Consider the following 24,437-nt stretch of genomic DNA (forward strand, 5'->3'; position numbering starts at 1 on the left):
TGTCTGTAAAAAAAGGGGGAAGTATTTAATAGATTAATCTATTTCCTGCATCTGTTGACACACACTTTTTCAATGACTCTCTTTATACATTTATCTGAATATAAATCCATTTAAGAACACTTTATAATATGTACCATTAATCACAGAGGTCCTCAATCAAACCAAAGTCAAATGGTTTTCAGAAATAAAAGAATCCCTCTCATACCCAGCTTTTCAGGTTACTCCCCTGCCCCCTGAAATAAGTTGAAAAGAGTCTGAGATATTGACAAAATAAAATACTAAGAAATGGTACAAAGGAAGGCCCAAGTATATTGGTTCCCCAGTAGAAGTTTCCTTGCTATGAATGTCCTTACTAAGGCACACCGCTTTTATCATATGAGGAAGCTCTGAAGTTCCCATCTGCAAGGCCCTTCACCATCGCCTATGGGCACTCCTTCTGAATGCTAAAACGCTCATAACTAAGCGGGGTATCTGAAAGAACACTCTTAGCTGACATGCTAAACATATGGTACGTGCAAGTGTTATTTGGATACCAACCCAAATAAGCAAACATGATCCAGAAAGACAAAGCCAGAGGAATGTACAAGTACTTAGTGAAACTCACATCCATCTGTCATCTTACAAGTTTTCATTATTAGAAAGAACAACTACAATCTTACCTCTCACCGACAGCCATGGCAACCTCCTGCACTGCAAGTGTATAAAGTAATGGGAACATTCCTAATGAAAGTCTTAAAAGAACATTAAAATATAAAAGACTGCATCTAATGTCTCTTCCGTCTCTAGGACTAAGGAAATCCAAGAATTTACAACATATATTCATCACTGTACTTTTCAAAACCGCTACCTTAAGTACAACACATGCTCTAAGCAAGACAACCTCAAAAAAATTCTGTCTAGTTAATGCAAGTGGCAATTTAAGGAAAAAAAAAAAAAAAAAATTTTTTTTTTTTTTTTAGTATTAAAGAGTCATGTGTGTTCAGACATTTGGTATCCATCTAGCAGTCCTAAAAGTACACTTTAAAACTTCCAATTAGACTTGTGTTGTGTAAGCTCAATTACATCAGTCTAAATTATATCATCATCGCATGTATGCTTTTCACTACAAACTGAATCACGACTGTCATAAATTACCACCTGTCATATCTTAAGAAATTTTACCCACACCTGTGTGTTTACCGAGGCTGCTCTGTGCCTTTTGTAGGCCTCCAGCTTCTGATTTGATCACTTTAAAAGTACTTAAGTTTATCGATCAGGATGACATCCACAAACTGCATCCAAATATAGCCCTAAATGTGTGTGCTCTGTGCTGTGCAAGACCATCACCTCTACTTAAGGCATTCACATATTAAAAGCATGCTCCCAGCTCCACTGAAACCAGCACTTATGATTTTGAGTAATCCCATCACCTCAGTGGGACTAATCACTATTACGCTTGGCACTGTTTGAAGGAATTCATAAGACAAGTAGGTAATAAAACCAATGAAGTACACCTTCCCAGTAACTGAAATCAAACCTGCAGTAAACCTCAATAAGAAGTCAAACAAATCTCATTAATCCACTTCCTTGCTGTAGTGTTTCATGCTTTTTGGACTCTACTTGTAAAGTCCTAAGGGCTCCTAAAATGATGGAAATAAAGTGCTAATTTAAATAATACTCGTGGTAGTCTGGAAGATAAATCAGTTTCTCTTTTGATGGATCTTTCTCACCCTTTTCCCCTCTTTAGTCATTACAGACCCATACCATCTGAGAATTACACCTAGAAGATATTCTACATCACAATGTAAGCTCTTGCTTAAAAATAAATAAATAAATAAATAAATAAATAAATTACTCCTTATCTTTTGCAGTCTCCCGCTTTATTCATTAAAACACAGATTGCATCTACTTTGACAGATATCCTTGTTTGTGCTATGCTATATTGCATGTAATGCTTAGACAGTCAGCAAGACTGGAATGCAATCTGAGATTACTTCGCTTAGATCTGTGTGAAGTATTTTACTTCAATCAGCGTTGCATTCCTCATGTGGCACACTATAAATGCATTATATAAAACCTCTTTTACCTCTCACCTGGTCTCTCAGGACTACCACATGCCCCTAGATGAACTGAAAACTCATCACCATCAAAAGCCTAGTACTACAACAATGCTTAAGCTGCAAGGGAGGTTAATCTGGGAATAAAGAGATCTTAGTTGTTACTTGGTTCAACACTCTTAGTCCTACATGGTCTAGAAAGTCTTTGTGAGTTTGGAGCTCAGACTCATTGCATGGAGTTGAGAATGCTGGTGACTGGAACAACTCTTCTGCTCCTGCAAGTACATACAATGTTCTTTTTCACCATTAAAAAGACTTAAATAGTGACAATTTTGAATTGGTTCTCAAAATAATTAGAAAATCAAAACTACAAAACCTTAACCTCTAAATTATTTTATCTTCTGATATTTATTTATTTTTTTCTCAAGTAGCTACAGCACCGCATTACCTAACAGTTCTGTTGTGTTCTGCATCTAGGAAAGTTGGGGAAACACCCATTTCACCCACTCACAGCCCACTGGATATCCGCATTCCCAGATCAGCTCACTCGTTATGCTGGAACTCATCAGCAAGCATGAAAGATGCCAGGTAGCTTGTGGACACTTAAGCACTGATGTCCTAGGCCAGACAGAAATCTACGTGGTGCACCCATCTGAGAGCCATGTGCCACTGCAGCTCATCTTCCAGGCTTGCCCCCCACGTCTAGGGGGCAACTAATTCTGCTAAGACAACAGCATGGACTTCACCCCAAATTCAGCTCCCAAAGTACCACTTCGTTCACAACAGATGGAATGATGCAACCAATTCAGATGCTAGTATCTCTTATATATATAACTATGAACTTTACCTGAATGTTAGAGCTGTCAAATTGCAATACAATATAATCTGTATTTATGGGCAAGTTAAACAGATATGCCCTTCAATAGTCTCCGAGGAGCAAAGTTGTCCAGCTTTTTATTATTATTATTATTATTATTCTTTGTAGACTCTCTTCCCAGCAAAAATCTTCCCAATAATTCTTCCAAACAGGGACATCACTGTACTTCCGTGCTCACATTCTGGCTCCACTTATACCCAAATACTTTTCCCTGATAAAAAGCTATTGGAGCTTAAATTTACATTTCTTTCTTTCCATGTTTTGTACAACTTCAGCTCTGATGTTCTTTCATTATAGAACTCTATTAAATGTAAGCATTTGTCTCCAGAAAACTGCATGCCAGCTCTATGTTATTCAGATAATATTGTAAAAAGGGAGACTTAAGTAATCAAACATATGGCAACATCCATATTTTATGCAGTGAGATAATTGCCTGCTTTAGACAGGAAAAAAAAACACCTGTGCATAGTTCCTAACATCATGCTTTTCTGTTTTCAGTCTTTGAGAAATCAGCTTGTAGGAAATAAAATAAATAAATAAATAAATAAATAAATAAATAAAAACAGACCATCAGCCATCACACAATGACTTTTTCTTTCCTAGTCAGAGCTGCCATTGTCTCTCACCAGCAGCTATCGCTGATGCAATTGGTTTCCAGAGTAGATTCAAGCCATGAAGTGGCAGACCTACCTGTCCCCTGGAAAACTTCGTACACTTCGTAAGGATTAACTCACAAGAGACTGAAGATGGCATGGGGCTAGATCCCTGTGAGTCCTGTGGAGATGTTTCTACTGTGGCTATATGCATTGATTCATTATACATCCAGAAACGATTTCCTAATTTCATTTTTTGTTTTCAAAAGAAAAAAAAAAAAGAAAAAAGAAAGAAAAAGAAAACAAAAGAAAAAAAAAATAACCATGTGGCAGGCTAAATGTAGATTGGAATCTAACATTTACTTCGTACTGGTCAGTCCATAAAGTTATATAAGCTGATAGAAACCCAACTTCAGTGTTTGCTAGATTGTAGGTAGACCACAAGTCTTATTCCAGACTAAACATTATATGATTTTTTGTATTGTTCAAACTACAGTATCAAAACTGAACGAGAATCAGAAAGACCACTAAAGACATTTTGGATAGTTTCAAGATTCAGTAGTAGATTTCAATTCCATTTCTGCTTCTACGAGTCAAGATCATAAGACACAATTTCATAAAATTCATCCAAGTTTAACTTGGTTATAAAAGCTGAAATATTGTTTGAATATTTCATAGGTTATTACGGTTCTCCCCTAATGCTGGCCATGCCTGTCCATTACAGACCTAAGTCCCTGCAGCCAAAAAATGCCTTTATTTTTTGGGAAGACACGACAGCCAGTTCATGACTCTGGGGGGCAGTGCCACTCATGCAGACGCTAATGTCACTAATGTTGTTCCAAGCTCCCTGCCAGCCAGCTGCCTGCAACAGAGCAGTCAGTCTGACCTTTGGCCAGGAGAAGGAATGGCTCAATAGCATGAGAAGCTGCCTTATCTAATGGATTAAGCACAGGACCCAAGCCAAATGCTAGCTTTGACAAGGACTTGCTCTGTGGGCCTTAGCTGAGTCCGTTAACCTTTCTTAGTTTTCCATCTTTAAAATGGAAATGATAAGTCCTCTTCAGCAGTGCTGCAACGGGCTGATTTCATGAATGTCTAAGGCATATTACCAGGTGATTCAGAGCAGTGCCAAAACATTGCTCAACTCATTTCTGCAGAAAATTTACAGAAAAACATGGTAATCATCACTAATAATTTCACTGGATATTTAATTCTAAATGTTACAGTTAATTGAAAATGCCTTTTAAACTCTGAGTTTGCCATTAGTAACCTAAAACTGCTACTTTAATTAGGAAAGAAAAAGGAATTTTGCAGTACATGATATTGGACTGATGTCTTCAGGTAAACCATACGGACAGGATCAGGTGAGATTTTATCTATCAGAGAATAGTGTCCATAGATTTCATTACTTTGTGAAGATAATTCAAGTGTATATTGAAGTCTGGTTGCACTAATTGACAGAGCAAATTACTTTTGGAACCATAATTCCAAAGGGCCTTTGAATTTATTCCTTCAATTTCACATCTACAGACTTCCGCACCTTTTTGAATTTAATATTTGTATACATCATTCTGACATTTGCTAGCATTTGAGAAACAATTTCAAAGACTATTTTTTGCACAAAAGGTATTAAGACATCTTAGTAGAACAGATTTTAGAAAACTCATTTACATTCTGCACATCTAGCCACCTTGGTTTCTTCATCCTACTTTCAAATATTTTAACCAAAATTTTAACGTGGAATTTTCTTAAAAGAAAGGCTGAATGCCATACATAAGACTTAAAAAGAAAAAAAAAGAAAAAAAGAAAAAAAGAAAAAAAGAAAAGAAAAAAAAAAGAAAAAAAAAAAAAAAAAAAAGCTCTCTCATTTTCTATGCTTAGTTTCTGGTCTTCCAAGGAGGAAAAACCCGAAATGCTTTTGACTCTAAACCTAAATATCGCCAAGCTGTTTGATATAATCCATCTCAAATACCAGGTTCTGAAACCTCAGGAGTCCCCCCAAAATGCAGAAAACTGATTAATAATGAGGTCAGAAATACAAATAAATTAACTTCTAATGAAGACTGGAGACACAGTAATCAAAGTGTTAAAAATTCATTTCATGCACATCTCATTTGCCTCTTAGCTGATATTTATCACATAATTCTGTGAGAAAGTAGAGGCCTAAGATGCTCCAGATAAATGTCTCAATTAATTGTACAGAGGTAGCCCTCTTTGAGCTGAACCAGAGCTGTGAGCTCTTTATTAAAAGCACTATTCTGTAGCCTGTAACCTTGTTCCTTGACTCCTCTCTAGTTTCCAATTTAAACAAGTCCCCATGCGGCCCGCTCTAAAGGGCTTTGTCTCCCTGTCATTGTTAAGAGAGCCGAGGCATCCTGGAAGTGTGAAATCAGACCTCATGAGCTGAACGGTTCCCCAGGGAACGCCGGACCGCGCAGAAGGTCAAAGTCATGGGCTGGACCATCTGAAAGCGTCTGATCGCCGGTCTGTGACACAGCAAGTGGGGTGGGGGTGGGCGAGAGGCAGGCGAGGGGGCTAGAATGGAGCACGTCTTAATTAAAGCCCAAAGACAGCAAAACAAACTGTTTTCTGGGCAGACTGTCACGAGGAGCTCAGATTTTGCTCTGCTAATGAATCTGAGTTGCTAACTATTATTCTTGAAGATAATGGGACTTGCGCTGACGCTGATAAAACCTGTAGCACATCATTTCCCACCATGCTTCCTTCTTGTAAATAACAAGGCAGAGTTTTACATTTTATTTCAGGTTATCAGGAAAGGGATGAAAGTATATGCCCCCCAAAAGGAGAGGCAAACACTGAAAATAGTAGGTTTCCCCTCAACCCTACTTATATACAACTTTGCAGCAGAAATTTACTTATTGCTTTAACTGACACTATTTCACTTTGGAAAGGTCTATTGCTGTCCAAACATCCCATGGCTTGGGTAAACAGAACGTGTATTAATTTCAGAGACCAACTGACATGATGAATCCATTAAACCTTACATTTTACTGCATTATCAGAATATTTCCTCATTTAAAAGGACTTCATCGTAGCCATACAAGCAACTACTCCAGTGCTCTGCAAGCAGCTGAACCCTTGAAAAAGGCTGTATGACTTCCAGAGGAACCACAAGAGAGCAAAGAAGTGGGGGAGAGGGAAAAATACAATTTTTTTTAGCTGAAGAGAAGAAAATGTTAACTGTATTGTCAATGATATAATTTCATTTGCTAGATTATAGCTGTTTCTTGTTTGGCAAACAGTAGGCAATATTAAAATATAAAATATAAAAGGCAACATTAAAATATAAATATTTTATATGAAAGAATAGTTGCTGTGACCAGAATTTCCAACAGAACACGATTTTGTACTGGTGACAACCCCAGAGTTTTGTTTTACCAACAGAAAGAACTCTGTGATTGATGTCAAGAGATACTTTAACCAGGGAAGATGTCCTGATAAACTGGCCAGCACTCTTCAAGGCTCTGATCCTGCCGGATGCCCTGTGTTTCAGCGCTCCCTGAAGTCAGGGAAAGGCTTCAAGCACCCATCAGGAACCTCTCATCTCCCCAGTGGCTCTCACTTTCCTAGGCAAGTCATTTCCGTCAAAGTGGGCAGAGTCAAGAGGAGTCTGACTCCGTGTTTTTCTCAGATATTATTTAAACCAAGTTAGAGAACATTCAAACAGCACCCCCTTTTCAGATGGATAGTGACCGTTTTCTCACCTGCCCACAGCTTCACTGAAATTTCAGTCTGCCCTGGCATCTCGTTCAGTGCATGAGTGTGTATCTGGGAGTTGTAAAACGAGGCCTTAACCATCACCCTTAATCTCTTTTTCCTTTTTTTTTTTTTTTTTTCTCTCTTTTTTTAAAAATCAGTATTAACCTTAATGATTTGAAGTGCAGCGTCCAACACTCGGCTATTAACGCAGAAGAAAAAACTACCCTCAACTATCAACAGTTTATTAGGGGCTTAACTGAAGTGACCTACTGTAGTAGTATTCAGCTGAACAAGACTATGGGCTTTCTCTCTGGAAAGGAGGAGAATTGAGGGTTTCATTAAAAAGTAATTTGTGCTTTTTACTCATTCATTCAACGGGAGTCTCAATTGCTCTTTATTCACACAGAGTTAATACAGTATTACAATGCTTCTCAATGAATGTATGGTAACAAAAGAAAAATTTCACATTTTGAAAGGAAAAAAAAAATCTTTGTAACTGTGTAGTAAGACTGATGACTACTTAAAAGATTACAGAAATCTTTTTTTCCCTCTATGCTTATGTTTAATGATGGAATATTATGGATTTTAAAAATCCATTCAGCCCAAACTAATACATTTTGATTTATTACTGCATACGAAAAGATTCCTGAAAGTGAAATGGGATATGTTCAACAGACAGGAAACAGAGCAAATCAGAGAGGTACAACACAGGTGTTTCAGCTACTTTTCAGACTTAGGGAGGGGCAAAAGATTAACTGTGAAAAAAAAACGGTATATTAAGAAGAGCAAACTACGCCTGGGTTTTTATTCACATAAGCAATCCTTAATTGTGCAAGTTATACTACTGATGACAGTGTTCTCTAAACTGACTAGTAAGTATTGCTCAGCTGAACATAGGTGAAGGATCTTTTTTTTTTTTTTTTTTTTGGTAATTTTTACGGACATGATTTACTGACAATCAACAAATGACTACCTGTAAATACTATTACTTAAAGTTTAATCTGAAATTAATTATCTGTACATGCCCACATAAATTAAAGTAATAAGAACCCATTATTCTCTTTTCAAAATACCAAATACTACTATCCAACATATGCATGGATTTCTGTTACTTCTAGAATACACAGCTTTTTTAAAAATATATATATACTGTACAAATGCTAGTGAGCAAAATAGTAAGGACATGGACAAGTTATCGAGTGTTCTTCCCAGTCTTCCTGACTGCCATTCTAAATGCAATGCCTGAAAATTTTAGGTAGCTCTATACATCTTTAATTGAATCAAATGTATTTCCAAAAAATCTGTTCAACCAGCACAAATGACATGTTGATCTGGAAAAGTCGAAGACTGAACGAGGTCAGGGACTGAATTATCCCATTTGCCCCTGAATAACTTAATCTCTCTCTCTGTTCAGACCACATTGGATTATAAGGTCAAAGCAGAGTGTGGAATCTTTAGAAGCATTTCTCCAAGCTCCCCAAAAATAGAATCTGTTATTTTGTGCACCACAAACTGGAAGATCAGTTTCAGCAATTAAATGTTTACTCTATTAACTTGTCTAAGAAAAAAAATACTGGTACTCATGCTAATTTGAACAAAACTATTAAAAAGAAAGTATCATCCTATATATCTATATCTGCTCTTAAATAAAATAATTACATCCAAATTGCATTCAAACCAGCTATATTAGGATAGTTTGCCTTTTATATATATATATATATACATATGTATATATATATATATATAAAGATGGCTATTTTCTAACATAGAACAAGCTTGCTTTGCTCCATTTGACCTTTGCAGTATGAAGGTGATTATACTTTCAGGACATAACTTGGATATTTCTGAAGAAATATATTCGGTACGGCTGGGCTATTTTTCCTGTGTTTTGCAAAGAAACAGGTTTAATTATCCCATCATCCTATATAATTTAAAATAATATAAAATATAAAAGAATAGAAAATAATATGTAAAAATTCTTATTTCCCTTTTTAAACAGACAACCACTACTTAAAGGAAACTTTACATGTGTTTGAAATATCTGTAACCAAAAACAGCCTTGCTATGTATATGGCAGGTGCCAAAGAATTATTTTGGCAAAAATTTTAAAGTTCTATCTACGTCTATCATCTTTCATTTCCCTTGTCTGTTGAACTCAGCTTTAATAGATACAAATATACAAAATAAACCGAAATAGAAAAAGAAATCTTGCATAAGTAGGGTACTTTTTGCAGGACCTCTGATTGGGTCAAAATATATATATTTAATCCTCAGAAATAACCTACATAGGACTCCACTAGCATTAGAATGACTTGCTGCGTTGCTTACAAAATTTTGTTTGTATGTCTGAGGATTTTTTTTAATGAGGAGAAGGTGAGACCAGCCAAGCAGGCAATAATACTTTGATAAACTTAACCATCTTTTCATCCCTTTAAAAAGGCCTAGTATTACTATTTACTGTCACAGAAACTAAATGAGTCCTTGCCTGTAACATCAGCTGCCATCAGTGCTTCTGCTCGGATGACCTTCACCTGAAGAAATCCCACGTCCTTCATGTTATGGAACATCCTCATTGGACTCTAAAAAACAATAATAAGAAATAGAATTCTAGATTACAAAAAGGACAAAATGAAAGCAATGTTGATAGCCTCTTCCATCCCTCAAATATAAGTTAGTGTAATTCTAACATATCCACACTTTTAATTATTATTTTCTGCAAAATATGCAGTTGTTGGTGTTTCTTTCAGTATTTTGCAACTTTAACTTATCAATCAAAAACACAAAGGAAAAATTATAATATAAATGATTAACTATGCTAATTCTACTGACTTAATCCCCCTAATAGCACATAAACAACTCTCCATCACAATTGTAAATTACATCAATGTATTAACAAAATTAATACAATAATTTCCTCTCCCTGAATACTTTTGTGAAATCTGTGCTCACGTTTTCCATTTGAAGGGAAAAATATTTTGAACAGTGACTTAGGACCAGTATCAATTTCATTGTTCTTGATCATTATATGTAGGCCTGTATGCAGCACATATGCAGCAAATAATATGAGCAAAACCAATCAAAAGAGGATTATACCAATTTAACAGTTTTCATAATAAACACAGGCAATAAAAGATTGAAAAAAATGAATGAGAAGATGATTTCAATTGCATGGCAAAAAATGTTTTACTTTTTTTTTTTTTTAAACCATCATTTTAAATACCTGCAGTATATAAATTTTTTTAAAAAAAAAAAAAAAAAAAAAAGGAAGAAAAATTAAAGAACAGAGTAACAATTGCATTTACTCATCCTACATAGTTATATAAAGCTGCTTGGAAGCTGCATTCTGTTTTTTCAAATGACCAAATGTAACAAACTTGGGGTATTGCACCAGCTAGGCATGGTATGTCAAATTTTTTAAGCTCTAACTTTGAACATAATTTAAAAGTTGCAGAACTTCAAATGCTGGTACATCGAACTCAATTTTGATTTTGCAATCAATTAATAGCAAATACGACGTTAACATTTAGTTTCTTCATAACCTATGGGAAAAACTCCAAAAGAGGAAACTAAAATTAGATTGTTAAATCCATTTTAAATAATAATCATATGTGGCCTAATTTTGAGTTACTTTTGTAAGTCCTGTTCATAAGTGCTAGCAGGTACATTTATTTCTAAACATTTTAACATCTGAAAAAAAAAAAAAAAAAACACAAATAGTTCTCGTGGCCATTTCTAATATTTTAATTAGGTATGTGAAGGTATGTTAGCAGGTGAAACCTTTTTTACTGCTTATTATAACATCTAGATTTCTAGAATATGCAACCATCAGGTAAAAAGCAGGCCAACAATTCTGAAATTTATTATGAAGTCAAAACTGACTATTAAGGACAACCACAATAACATCACTTATCTGAAAATCACAGGTGCTGCTTAAGTGCAACATTAAACGTCGCAATTTTTGCTATGCAGCAAAAATTTGTTGCATAGATAAAATCCATTAAAAAGTTAGACATATAATACACGTCTCCCTCTTTCTGTCAGTAAGGCATTCTCACAGCCCAATCACACGCTGATATTAATTTCAGAAGCCCCAACTGCCTATTTATTGTTTACAGTGAAGGTTTGACCTTAGTATCCTGAACTGAGGAATCCAGTTAAGCGCAGTAGCACACGTGCAACATACTTACAAAGATGCATGTATGTCATCACAGGAAAATGCTTGACAATTTTTGTTTTTAAGCGGTTTATAATGAGAAATAGGGTTTAAAAGTACTGACGGTGAACTTTAATCAGCACACACTCAACCCTCTGCTTGTGTGCTTACATGCAAGCTGAAAGTGGCAGAGGTGGTGGTACAGATAGCAGCGTTATAATTCAAATCCATGCTGGCACCATCTCTCATTTATTTCAATAATGATCAAGGTTTGGAAGCTCCTTATCAGAGCTCGTACTGCAACAGAGATAATTCTGCCCTAATACCATGATGAAAGTGAACGGACTTACAAACAGGTTTTCACGTTCTACGCGTTTCACAATGACTGAAACAAACACCTAGCTTCAAAAAGAAAACAAAACCAAAACAAAATAAAACACCAAACAAACACAGACCAGGACAAAAAACTGCTCCCTTTGCTGCAACGCTGTACATCCTTCCCTCTCCAAATTTCACCCAGCGAATTACATGTTCTGCAAAAAAGGCACTGGTACTGTATTCCACTTTGCTACCTTTGTTATCATCCCACAGAATAATTATTTTTGAACTTTAGTTCCAGCAAGTCAGCTAGTTTATATTCACTTACTGCATTCCGTGACAGTGGAGACTAGTGAAAATGTATACAGCGCTACTGCACAGACTCTGGGAGAAGCAAATGACTTTAATATGTTACTTTAAATACATAACTTTAAGTAATGATTTATCAGATTATATTCTGTCTTCTTATTTATGATTATTGTTGAAGGCCTCAAAAACCTATGGTTTCTGAAGCCTGAAATTTCCATAGCAGAGGAATCTGTGATTTGCAGTGAATCTTTTCAGCCCTCAATAGATGGGAAAAGATTGAAATGCTCTGGAGATGAGTCCTCTTTATTTTTTTAATGAAAGGCTGTATAATATATTTTCTGTATGGCTGCAGCAGCTGTCAGGGAGAGCATCTCAGTTCAGCTCTATTATGGGAGAAGCAATACCCCATCCTATGGCATCGAGATACACTGAGGGGCCAGTACTGATTGACAGCTTGTCACCATGACGTCTTATTCCATCTCTGTTATGGAGAAAATTAATGTCACACCACCAGCCTTATGACTCGCTGTCATCTTAGAACTGCTCACCTTTTATCAATGCTCTAAATAACATTTCAAGCCCATCGTCTCACGGTGGACAATCTGGTCAAGGGACATTAAATCGGATGACTGTGAAATGTCATAATAAAAATGGAATGCTAACAACTTCTTCTCTAAACTAGCTCCTCTGGTTTTTAAACTGTGACAAGGGGGACCGTAGGTTCAGCACACCCGTTCTGAAAAGGTCATACAATCTCTCTTGGTCTGTACCCATTAATGCGCCCCCCTCCTCACCCCAAAAGGAATTAATCTTTTCAGACAATTGTGGTAAAATAATGGTTCAAACAGTAATGCCTGTTTAATTTGTAAGGCTCTGATGTTCAGCTACAAATGGTTAAATGACAGTAATAGAGTCATTTTCCAAGGCTATTTGATCTGATGGCAAGGTCAGCTCATTAACTGTTTTTGGCTGCGGAAAGGGTGCAAAATACATTTCTCAAATGGAAGCTGGATTTTTTTAAGAACACAAAAAGTAAGCTCCAAAATACAGCCCACGAATGGGAAGAGTGCATCTTGGTAACTGCGGAGTCTTTCTGTCTATCAGTTTTGAAGTAGAGATATGAATACCAAAGAAAAATCACACATCAGTAAAAATAAACTATTCGAATTTTCTTAATCTTTGCCTTTCTTTCTGCTGCTGTCCAAAGGTCATTTAAATTAAAAAATGCAGAATTTTTCAAAAGGTCTAACGATTCTATAATTTTTAAAAACACATAATAAGAAATTTGTACTTCTGCAGTAAGAACATCTTCCAAAGATACAAATATTTTCAAATGCATACATTAATGTAAATACAAGAAAAGATACAAATCCATGAATATTTAAGCAATGGAAATAAATAGATCTATCTTATTCCACACAATTATGCTTTACACTGGAGACTAAATCTCAAAAAAATGAGAATTTAGGAAAACTGATTAATAATACACAGTCACAACATGTTGCTATACTGCTTCTAAATTATCAAAACCATCAGTATCACTCAACTCCCATCATATCATCACACACAATAATCCACAGAAATGTGGTATTGTTACACTTGGTAGCTAGAAGTATGTCACCTCAAAAACGTATCCACCAGAAATTTATTATCCTTATAAAGATCCATTCTGACAACCACAGGCTGTCTTGGTGGCTTCCTAAATGTGAAATAATTCTCTTAATTGTAATTATTTTTCAAAGATTTTGCACAATACCTTAGCTCTCGGTTGGTTTAGGAATATTATGTTTAGCCTCACTAAGTCACCTCTATTAAACTGTGTTTATGATAACACTATTGGTGTATGAGTTGTACAAGCATTAGCAGACAGCTGATTCAGGGGAGATAGCCAGAATAAATTTGCTGAAGCGCACATCCTGCTAATCTGTTTGAAGAATATTGTACAGCATTAGTACCAGCACTTCACGTTATCTGCACAGACTGATAAGGTACATCTTTATTAAATTCTGTTATTGAAAGGATGTCAGTCATGGAATAGGAATATTTTAAAATCTAAAAAAAAAAAAAAATTAAGCGGCTCTTTGTTAGTCAGAGCTTGGTTTAATGGCTGAGTGTCTAGAGAAGCCTTTCTAAACACCTGGCAGCATTGTACAATAAAAGCTTTGTAATTTTAAGTGGAAATAGCTTTCTTTTTTTTTTTTTTCTTTCTGTTTTAAACTTTTTTTTTTTTTTTCTCCTTTCTCTGTGTGTAGTGAGACAGTTACTTTTAGTGATTTAGGCATTAACAAATGCTGGAGTAAGAGCTCCCCTCTCTGTTGCTTTGATAAAATTGCACAGATGCTGCGTAATGTGAGGATGCTGGGAAATGAAAATAATTTGCTTCAGAATATTTTGAAATGGAAATAATGTTTGAAACAATTATTTGATGATTTAAGCTTCTAATGTACAGTCAAAAATTTCTTCCTCTTTAGTCAAAGCTTAAAAACCCCAGACTACTGGCACTTCAAATCAGTTGGCATAAACACCCACCAGAAACTGTGCAGCCGCTACATAACTTCTTAGTTATCTCACACTTGATAAAAGAGATCTGCAAGGCAAACCTCTTTGTCACGGAGTCAAATGAAATAGCTGAATTACTAAGGTAAAAAAATACCTTATTGTGCAGCCCTCCTGATGCTGCTTGTTTTAGCTGCAATAATATTAATGACTAGTTTAAATGACTGCCACAGGCTGAATGTGATAAGGATTTAAGAGATATATTTGGACTTTTCTCCCTAATACTTATTATTCATATAAACAACCGTTTTGCAAACAGAGGGCAAAAGAGAACTCCATACATATCTCTTCAGTATTTCCTCCCGCTCCTTCGGGTCCTCCAGGGAGTTGACAGAGAGGTCAGAGATAGTGACTGCAGCTGAGGCTGTCAGAGTGACCAGCAACACCAGGTATCCCTCTCCTTCCTCCAGCGGCATCTCCAGCTTGTGAGTTTGCTCTTTACTTAGGGTTGACAGGTCAACCTGGCACCTAGAAACAAACATTTTTCATCAGCCTGCGGTTTTCTTCACATTAAGCAACTGCATGTTGGCTTACCGGCACTCAGCTGGACAAACAAACAAACAAACACAAATCAATAGGAATTCCTTCCAGTTTCTGAAAGGATTTCTCTTCAGTTTCAGCCCATGCTGCTTGCTTGTTAACTGTTTTTTCAAAGATGCAACTTGTTATGCATGTGAACAATAGAAATATTTATTAAAAAAATAAAACAAACACTGGAAGCAAGGTTGTCTAAAATGCATTAATTGAGTTCCAGTCAAAGAGAATTTTAAAAAGTCATATTCAGATGCAAATTTTACTTTTCAATTTTGCCTCTTGTATAAATCTTAACATGTGTACGTTTGGGTATGAATGTTTTCAATACCGTTCATCCAACAACAGTAAAAATCCCCTCTAACAAAAAGAGGAAAAATAAAATCTGTGTGGACTTAATTGTGACGGAGTCAACATGACTGAACATAGAGAAGCACGACTTGAGCACCACCCAACGCTCAGCTCTCTTGCAGTTAGCTGTGAATGGCTCAGGGTCAAAGCTTCATGCAAGCAGCCAGGATAAAATGTGATGCCGCAAGCCCCTATATAATAAGATGTCTCATGTTCTAATGAGCAAGGACTGCTTATAACTGCACAAGCAGTGGCTGAAGCCAATCCACCCTGCTTGATCCCTCCCTGAATAACCCTGGCTGCATGGGATACACTGTACACTGAACTAATGAAGAATGGCTCCATACGTGCTAGCCAGCAGAAATACCTTTGCAAGTGTTGAAACATCTTTAAAAATAAAAGATAGAACTATGAAGGAAAAGCTAAAAAGGAGCTGACCAGAAATTTTTAATTAAAACCATATCTTACAGTCAGTAAATACATACTCTGTACGTACCTTAGACCTATTAATATTTTAACACGTATACTTCACAAGTTTCAACTTTCCTAGATTGCAACCCTGAATGTGTATAAAAATTCAATGCCTGCATTAAATCATAGAATCATTAAGGTTGGGAAAGACGTTCAAGATCATGTAATGCCATTCCTCAATGTACAGGAATTTCTGTGGAAAAGCACTTTTAGGAATACTTCTACTTATAGCATCTCTTAGTAGTGTTTTGCCAATACATTACTCTGAATAAAAGCAAAAACAATATCAAAGTAAAGGGTATGAATACATTCCATACTTAGTTTAAAAAAAAAAAAAAAAAAAGTCTACTTTTAGCAGTGATTATTTAATGTGACAAGCACATGTTCTATATGCCACTCTCACTAAGCTAAACATTTAGCAAAATCTTTTCATAAAATGTCAATTGATTTTGAAGAGAAAGATAATGTGGTGACCGCAGGGCCAATAAACTGAGAAAAAGGTGGCAGACATGAATAAATAGGCATTTAAGGACAGGAAATAGCCAATTATCAGAATAAATGCATCCTCATAAAATAGGCACTATGCAATCACAGGCAGATTAGATTTGCTACAGGAAAAATTTCTTTTAATTTTTTAAAAAACATTTACTGTCTATGTAGCTGTCAAAATTAAACTACTGCAAAGCTCATACAGTAACAAGGTTCAATTATTTTACAATGAGAAAATTTCTAACTGACATAGCTCTTGAGTTTTATGTTTACCATTTATTTTGAACTCTTTGGAAGATAAGGTGTTAGAAATGAAGTTAAGGGAAGAAGAAAGCTGTTGCTGTCAATGTAGGTTCATAGTCGATCTGAGTTTCACCCGTGCACATAGGCAGTCAGATTTTTGTTTAGGCCACAGTGAGGATTATAATGCTCTCCTTAAGATAATAAATATTATGATCAAATGTTAAAAGTAGGACTAGGTTACGTTGCCTCCAGGGTTAAATATTCTTAGATAGTTCATTTCAAAAGAGATATTTCTCAAAAGTATCTCTGCAAACAATCTCTGTAACCTTAGCCAATAGTCATTGGAAGAACAAGTTTAAGCTCTCTAAAGAGCAAGTAAAAGAATCAGAAAGCCATTACAATATAAGTAATGCAGAAATAATCCACTCCTCACTCAAAAATAGAAAACAAATGGCCCACAGATAACTTGATAAAAACCTGAGATTATTCCACTAAGGAACGGCACCACCATGCTTTATGGAAATCCCAGTTAAGAGTACCAGTGTCCTTACTAAGTCAGATGAAGCACTCTGCTCATTCTATGCCACATCTCCTGCTCTGGGTGACACTTTGCAGGAGATACAACTTGCATGGACCTAACTCACAGGAAGTGCAGTTGGAGCATTAGGCTAAAGGCAAGTGCATTGGCAGCACATGCACCACAGTCCAAAGATGAAGGAAAAAGCAAAAACAAACATTCCAATTTACACTGTTAGAAAAATTGTGATCTTTTCCATTCATAGTTGAGTTTTCCCTTGGGCGGGGGGATCAACTTTGCTTTTTCTTACACAAAATTTTCCTGCAAAATGTGTTGTTGTTTTGTTGTTAGATCTGTTCTTTGTTCTCAATAGATCTTTGCATGGGAGCAAAACAATGAAGGAAGCTTGTTTTCAGTAAGACATTGTCAAAGTACTAATCTTATCGTGGAATAACTAACACCAGTAGGAAAATCTGCAAAACTTTTTTTTTTGTTTGTTTCAATTTACCTGCAAGAAGGAGAATTCATAAAATACTTTTCAAGATTTAACAGTGTTGGAAAGTTCAGGTTGAACATTAAAATTTAAGACAATGATTTATAATCAAGACAAGCATGGGAGATGCTAAATACAAAGTTGTGCATAACCGAGATCAAATACCTGTATTTCAAGCTTTAAAGTTCACTTTTACATCAGTTAAGATGTTCTTTCAGACACATTTGTCACCTACAAGTGTTTCCATGGAGAACAAAGATGTTCTGAGGATGAAGGTGAACTTGAATGCTACCAGAAAGTGCTGCAGAACAAGCAGGGCAGTGGTAGGAATTTTTGTCTTTTATTCTCCACTGAGGACCAAGAAAAATTATAGACATTTTCAGAAGACCGTAAGTTGCATATGGCTAGAGTCACATTGAAAACAGGAGATAATACCAATTTTTGGAGAATACAGTTTTCATGGCATGATTATCACATGCTGCTGGTGGCAGGAAAAGTTTACCTCTGGTGAAGAGGCCAGCAAGAATTATAGCAAAAATAGCCATTACCTCTGCAGACACATTTATAGCATGGCTATAAATCAGCTTTCAGTAAATATGAGCTTTTAGGGTAATTAGAGTATTCTGCATTATACTGCTGCCCCATGTTATGCAGTCCCTTCAGTGCACAACTATGACAATGCTAAAAGTGCCAGGAAGGGACAACTGAACATGCCCTTGGGTATCTGACATGTTCAGAAACAGAGACACATCTTCCTGAATACCTCCCTCATCAGCTCTGCACATGAACATTACCAGGCGCCACGTGGACCTGGATTTGCAGGCCTTGAGACATGAGAAGGGAGGAAAAAATCATGTAAGTGCCTCAAGCTCACACACTGGCATGTGATAGGTAAGTAGCGGCTGAGACATGGTGCAACTCCCAAAAAGAGTATTTGAAGATTTAAGTGGAATGCACCACTTACTCTGAACACGTCTTCAGCGTGTGTTAATTACCCAAAATGTTAGAAATAGGACTTTCTGATTTATTTTTAATTTGAATGTATCTGGCCTTTGGTTCTTTTTGTGCCTTTCTCTACTAGGTTAAAAAAAGCCACTGGTATCCCGTATTTTCTTCTAGCGAAGGTACTCATATACCATAATCATATCTCTTCTTGATCTTCCTTTTGATATGCTAAACACCACCAGCTCCCTATATATTTCCTTGGAACACATCTCCTACAGCCCTCAAATGACTTTTTGTAACTTTTCTGATCCAGTGAAATTCTCCTGCATCCTTTTTAAAGTGTGGAAACCAGAACTATATGTAGTATTTTATTATCAGCAGGTCTAAGAGGCAAAAATCACCTCCCCTCTCTAGTTCTAACAGAACCTGGAATGTAAGACCGCTTTGGCACCCTGGTGAAATATCCTTGCTAATGAATGAAATACAAAGGTAGCGACATGACATAGAAGGCCTCTTAAAAGCCAGGTGGCCAGGCAAGGGAGAGACAGCAGATAGCGAGATCATTTTCTCACATGACAAAATAAAGCATAAAAGAGGAATTGGCACAATCCTAAGTGATAGGGACAGAAAAGCACCACTTGGCTACAACCCAGGCAACTTAATTATCGTCACGACTTGTTCAGAAAGACAGCCTTTTAACTCCACTGTGATCCAGGTCTATGCTGCTCCAAAGGATGCCAAGGAGAGGAAACTGTGCAATTCTGCAATTAGAACTGAGCTGGCCGCACATCAGAAGAAGCGAGGCACGAACTGCTACAATTTGTGAGACTCCGTAGCCTTTATGAGCAGAGTAAAATGTTCCAGTAAAACCAGGAAACAAACGGAGAGCGGAAATTCTGCAAGGCAGAGACAGAAAATGATAGGGCTCAAAAAGACAGGACTGCAGTTACATGAAGTTCTCGGAGGAACCAGAGTGTGGCATTTTTAAGCATAGGGATAATGAGAAAGAAATAAAACCACAGCCCCCACGCTGTGCTTGTGATAGGTGATGGAGAGAGGCGATAGACCGAAAACCAGGAAAGTTCCCCAAGGAGCTGGAGGTGGCCCCTCAGCTAAGTAGGACACCGATGGCAGGGGAGCTGGACGAGATCCCCAGGATGGTGGGAGCGTAAGGCCTGGCTGCAGAGCTCGGCAGGACCCGAGGAAATGGTAAGTTGGTCCGGATAATGGAAATATGAGAGCCCCACCCGGCACAGAGCCACCTCGCCGGTCACTGAGCGATACCGGAATGCAGATGAGTATTTATGGCTTGCTAAAAGAAATATGGGCCGGGCCACAAAATCCCATCGATGGATTTTGGAATGACAGATCAACATTTTCCTAAGCACAGCTCTTCGCCATAACACTACTGATTTACGTTTGAAATTGCGTAGACAAAAAGAAGTACTTGCAGATGTTTTATTATGTGGTATGTCCCATATCATCCTCACAGCACAGCCATGCACTACACACACTATTAGCACTGTCATCGCTGTAATTTCCTCACATCAAAATTAACACTTTCCTTTGCTAAACCACTCTTTTGCTTTGAGAAACATTGATTTTTCCTGCTTGGTTCTCTCCTCACTAGCTGGTCCAAACAACTTTGCACTATCTTCCACGCGGCTCCAATCTGTCTTCCAGAAACTCCCCAAAACCCCTATCAACGCTACTAGTTTTCTTCATATTTACAGTCACGGCCCCCATTTCTAGGTAGCCATTTCAGTTTTCCTTCTCCCTTCCTCTCATTTCTTAGCTCTTACTTCATACAATGATGTAAATTTCCATATGCAGGACCTTAAGGGCCAGAAGAAGGATCTATAAAGACAGCCAGTTTGTGTGCAGCATTCCGTATCTCAGTTAATACATTCAGGAATACTACTAATTTTGCAAAAATACAAGGCAATAACAAATGTCAATAAAAACTGTGAACAATAAAATACCTGGTAAGAGAAATTTAATTAAGATTTCATTAAAGACAACGATGACCCTTTCTTGCTTTTTAGCAGAATAGCAATGTCTCTGCACTGTTACGTGCAGCTAAAATGTGCGGAGATAGTAATAAGTGGAATACCTGAAGGCCAGATTTCGAAATGCACTATTTACCCTTTGAAAACAATCACGAATGGAGATGGCTCAGCACATCTCAGGATTTGTCAAGGGCAGGCCTGACAGAAGCATTTTTAGATGTTAATGCTTCTGGCAAAACCTTCATTTTACACAGAGAAATACATCTGCAATGATTTAACTTTAGTCATCATGTATAACCAACAAACTATTATACACACAGTCTGTTGGTTGCGTGCTTGTCTGTGTTTACACAGAATTGCTGTGTAATTCACATGTGCACACAGATCAAAACTCACATTACAATAGAATATTAAACAATAGATTTAAACTTTGAAAATAAAATTCGCCTCCAAAGTTACTGCAACGTGAAGAATTTTTCAAACAACCCCATAAAAAATAATAAAATAAAAAAAAAGATTAAATACCACCATAATAAAGTGCTACTTACAAATCCTGAAAAATCCATTTTGTCTCCATAGAATTCTGTGAAATTAAAAAATTTGCCAGTTTCAATACAGAGCCTGCACACAGACATCGACACCTACTATTTAAAGCCTCTTTGTCAGGCAACAAGATTTAAAAAAGAAAGTTGTCAGTAATTTAATATAAATTACAGTCTCCACATCTTCAGAAAAAAATGACAAAGCAACATGCACAGTAGCACATTTAGTGCCCTTCACTTAACTTTACGTGCACGCTGCAGTACCAATACACAGCTGAAAAGCACAACTAAGTTCTCTGCTGATAATATTCAGTCTGCCATAGTGAAATTATATAAATTTGGGTGGAAAAATAAAACTGAAAAGACATAAATATTTTATATAAAAATCCCACTTTGGTTTAGAACTCTGAGCAGTATATCACTGTGCTTTCAGATTAATAATGCAGCAGTATAGCTCTCATTGTGCTTCTGTTTATGTGCACCCAAAAAACCCTCTATAGCTTCACTCTGACGAAAAAATTAAACAGACAAAACATAGCCAATTTGCTGTTGAAAAAAAAAAAAATCAAAATATTTCATTTTCAGTATTGTAACTTTGGATTCACAACATCCATTTTAAAAGGATGAAATTAAATAAATATTATAAGGTGTGTACCCATATATACACACACAAAAACAGTTTGAATTTTAATGTTCGGAGAAATTATGGAACACATCTCACTTTTCTACAGATATAGTTAATACATAGGTTTAATGAATATAAAATACAGGTCTTCTGCTGTTCTTCATTTGCATCAGGTTTGATAAAAGATAGTAACATCTATAAATAGTGATGAAAATAGATTTAGATGAAGTCTACAGTAATTTTCCGGCATAAGATAGGAGTGAAAGTCAATGTCATTTTAAAGATAAACACACATTTTTCATACCAATAAATAATGCTATAAATCCTGCTGTACTGGGTTGCAAATAACTTCAGCTGAATAAAACTGCATGACATGGGATTTACTTATCCTGTATGTTCACAGAAACAACTTGTTCTCTGACAGCACTCATTCTTGGCAATTTATTGCAGCTGTCAGCAGCCAATTTGTTCAGATAACTGCTATGCATAAAGGTGTAACAATCATGAGGATTTATTAGCTGATTATCGTAAAGGTGACAGTCAGGATCGCCTTCAGAAACACAGATGATAAGAAAGTTAAATAATTACACGAAGATTAAAATCATTTCACCTTCATTTTGATTGTAGAATTACCTACATAAATGTATCACAGTATGTGTTTTTAATCACAGTAGTATATTGGCTCAATATGGAAAATAAATGAGTTACACACAGCAAAAACATGTGAATATTAAACATACTCAGACTGAACACCATACAGACATACCTACGTGCTTCTACTTATCACATGAAGTACTGACTAATACTGCAAGATCACATGCCCGTTGGAATGTAAGAAAGAAAGAAAGAAGCGGCCCCAATGACTTTAAGTCCAAAAAAAGAAAATAATAATAATAAAAAAAGGCATTTAAAGACCTCACATCCTTGGTTCTTGGTTTTTGTTGTTGTTGTTTCTTTGAATGATCTTCAGAAGAATGCCAGAATTTAATCCCTTGAATCTGTCCGTGTTTCCTTATACAAATGAGCAGGTCATCAGAAATATATTTTTCTCAGAGCTTTTGTGTGAGGTCTTTTTTCAGGGTTTTGAAATCTCAAATTAAACACTGGAGTGGTGCTAGGATATCCTTTTTTGGGGGTTATTCTTAGATGGAAGTTCATAATGCACTACATCCTTTATACTCACATGGATTGTGAATATAATTGCAACTCAAATTTGACTAACACATAGGGCTCAAAGTTAAGAATGGAAATAAAGCAGTCAGCATTTCACTTTGGGAATCACCGCACCAAACGTGTCTGGGTACCAAGATGAAGACGGAGCTTTATGCTAGTTCTGTGACAGATATATCTTTCTCCTCTGAATTAGGATACCACACTGTCACTCTCACTCTCTTAATACTTTCCTTTTTCTTCCAAGCCACTCCTTCCACTTCCATCCTCCTGTCACACAGACCCAAAGCCGGAATCTCACTTCCATGTCTTCAGCCTTCTCTAACATCCTTCTTTCATTTTCCTGCCCTCAAAAAAAAAAAAAGATTGCAAACCCAAGCCCTCACAGGCTGAGCACACATGCCATCTCCACTTTGTCATATTCCTGACTTCATCCTGGTTCTCCACAGTGCTCCAAACTAATGATTATGACAATGCATACACGGCCCACAGAATTCTGTGTTCATGACTTCCCAGTTCTTTTATTTCACTGGGGTGCAGCTGACACAAAACATAATTCCAGAAGAAGTTATGACATTCTGCTTTTCAACTAAATTTGCAAGTTATGGAAGCTAACACAGAAAGAATACCTCAATTCCAGGGTACTACCAGTGCCACTTTTTGCATGGTTCCTGGAGCTTGTCCCGTGAATCTTCCACTCAGGAGCCCTGACTTGCCCAGTAGGCATCGCGTCTCTCATCCCACCACCACACATCCACACCAAGATCGTGGGGGAACTCCTGCTCTCCATCCCCACAATCAGTTTATGTTAGAAACTCCAAACTGGTTTTGGGGATGTCTGTCTAACAAGGACACTCCTGGGGAAAGCAGATTGCCCATCTGCATTTTGCACAGGGAATTCTGCTGACCTTCACCCATGCTCTGCAAGCAGTTGAACGTGACAGACGTTAATAAAAATTTAAAAAATAGTAGATGAGAGAACTGCTCCTTAGACTTTTTTTTTTTTTTTTTTTTTTTTTTAGTTCTGTCTTCTTAACTCAGTCTGCTGTTTCTCTCAATGTGCAGGATCTCTTCAAATGAGCCTGGCTTCTCCCTAATGATACTTTAGCCAGACAGGGCAGTTTCTCGAGAAAAAAATTGTTTTCATTTAATAAAGTTATTTCTGTATAATAGCTACTGCTCAAATATTGTGTAAGAAGGTAGGAAGATCGTAATAAGATGAAATTGATTATTCTCCATCACTGAGACATGCTAGAACACTACAAGGAAGTCTTTTGTTTCTGTCCTACGTGATGACCTTTCCTGGAACCCGAGTCAAAACATTCAGTTTATTCTATGTGCCTTGAGAGACCTACTCAGACATTACTCATGGACTAAGACTCAATCTTGCTTTACAAAATTAATATCTATTTATCACAGCGCACACACAGAATAGATCTGTAGTGTCTGTACCAAAGTATTTACAGCTTTCAGAGACAGCCTCGAAATA

General features: G+C 36.7%; 1 protein-coding gene across 9 annotated transcripts in view; it reads right to left on the minus strand.

The window, feature by feature from the left end:
- Window positions 1-24,437, minus strand: part of MCTP1 (multiple C2 and transmembrane domain containing 1) — a 287,020-nt gene that overhangs the window by 100,218 nt on the left and 162,365 nt on the right. For all 9 annotated transcript variants that reach the window (XM_035310880.1, XM_035310874.1, XM_035310876.1 and 6 more), the window contains 2 exons: window positions 14,844-15,030; window positions 9,712-9,805 (listed from right to left, as the gene is read on the minus strand). In XM_035310880.1, coding sequence (XP_035166771.1) covers window positions 9,712-9,805; window positions 14,844-15,030 — 281 coding nt within the window. The remainder of the gene's footprint in view (window positions 1-9,711; window positions 9,806-14,843; window positions 15,031-24,437) is intronic.

This window comes from Oxyura jamaicensis, chromosome Z (genome assembly GCF_011077185.1).
Source record: "Oxyura jamaicensis isolate SHBP4307 breed ruddy duck chromosome Z, BPBGC_Ojam_1.0, whole genome shotgun sequence".
Lineage (NCBI taxonomy): Eukaryota > Metazoa > Chordata > Aves > Anseriformes > Anatidae > Oxyura > Oxyura jamaicensis.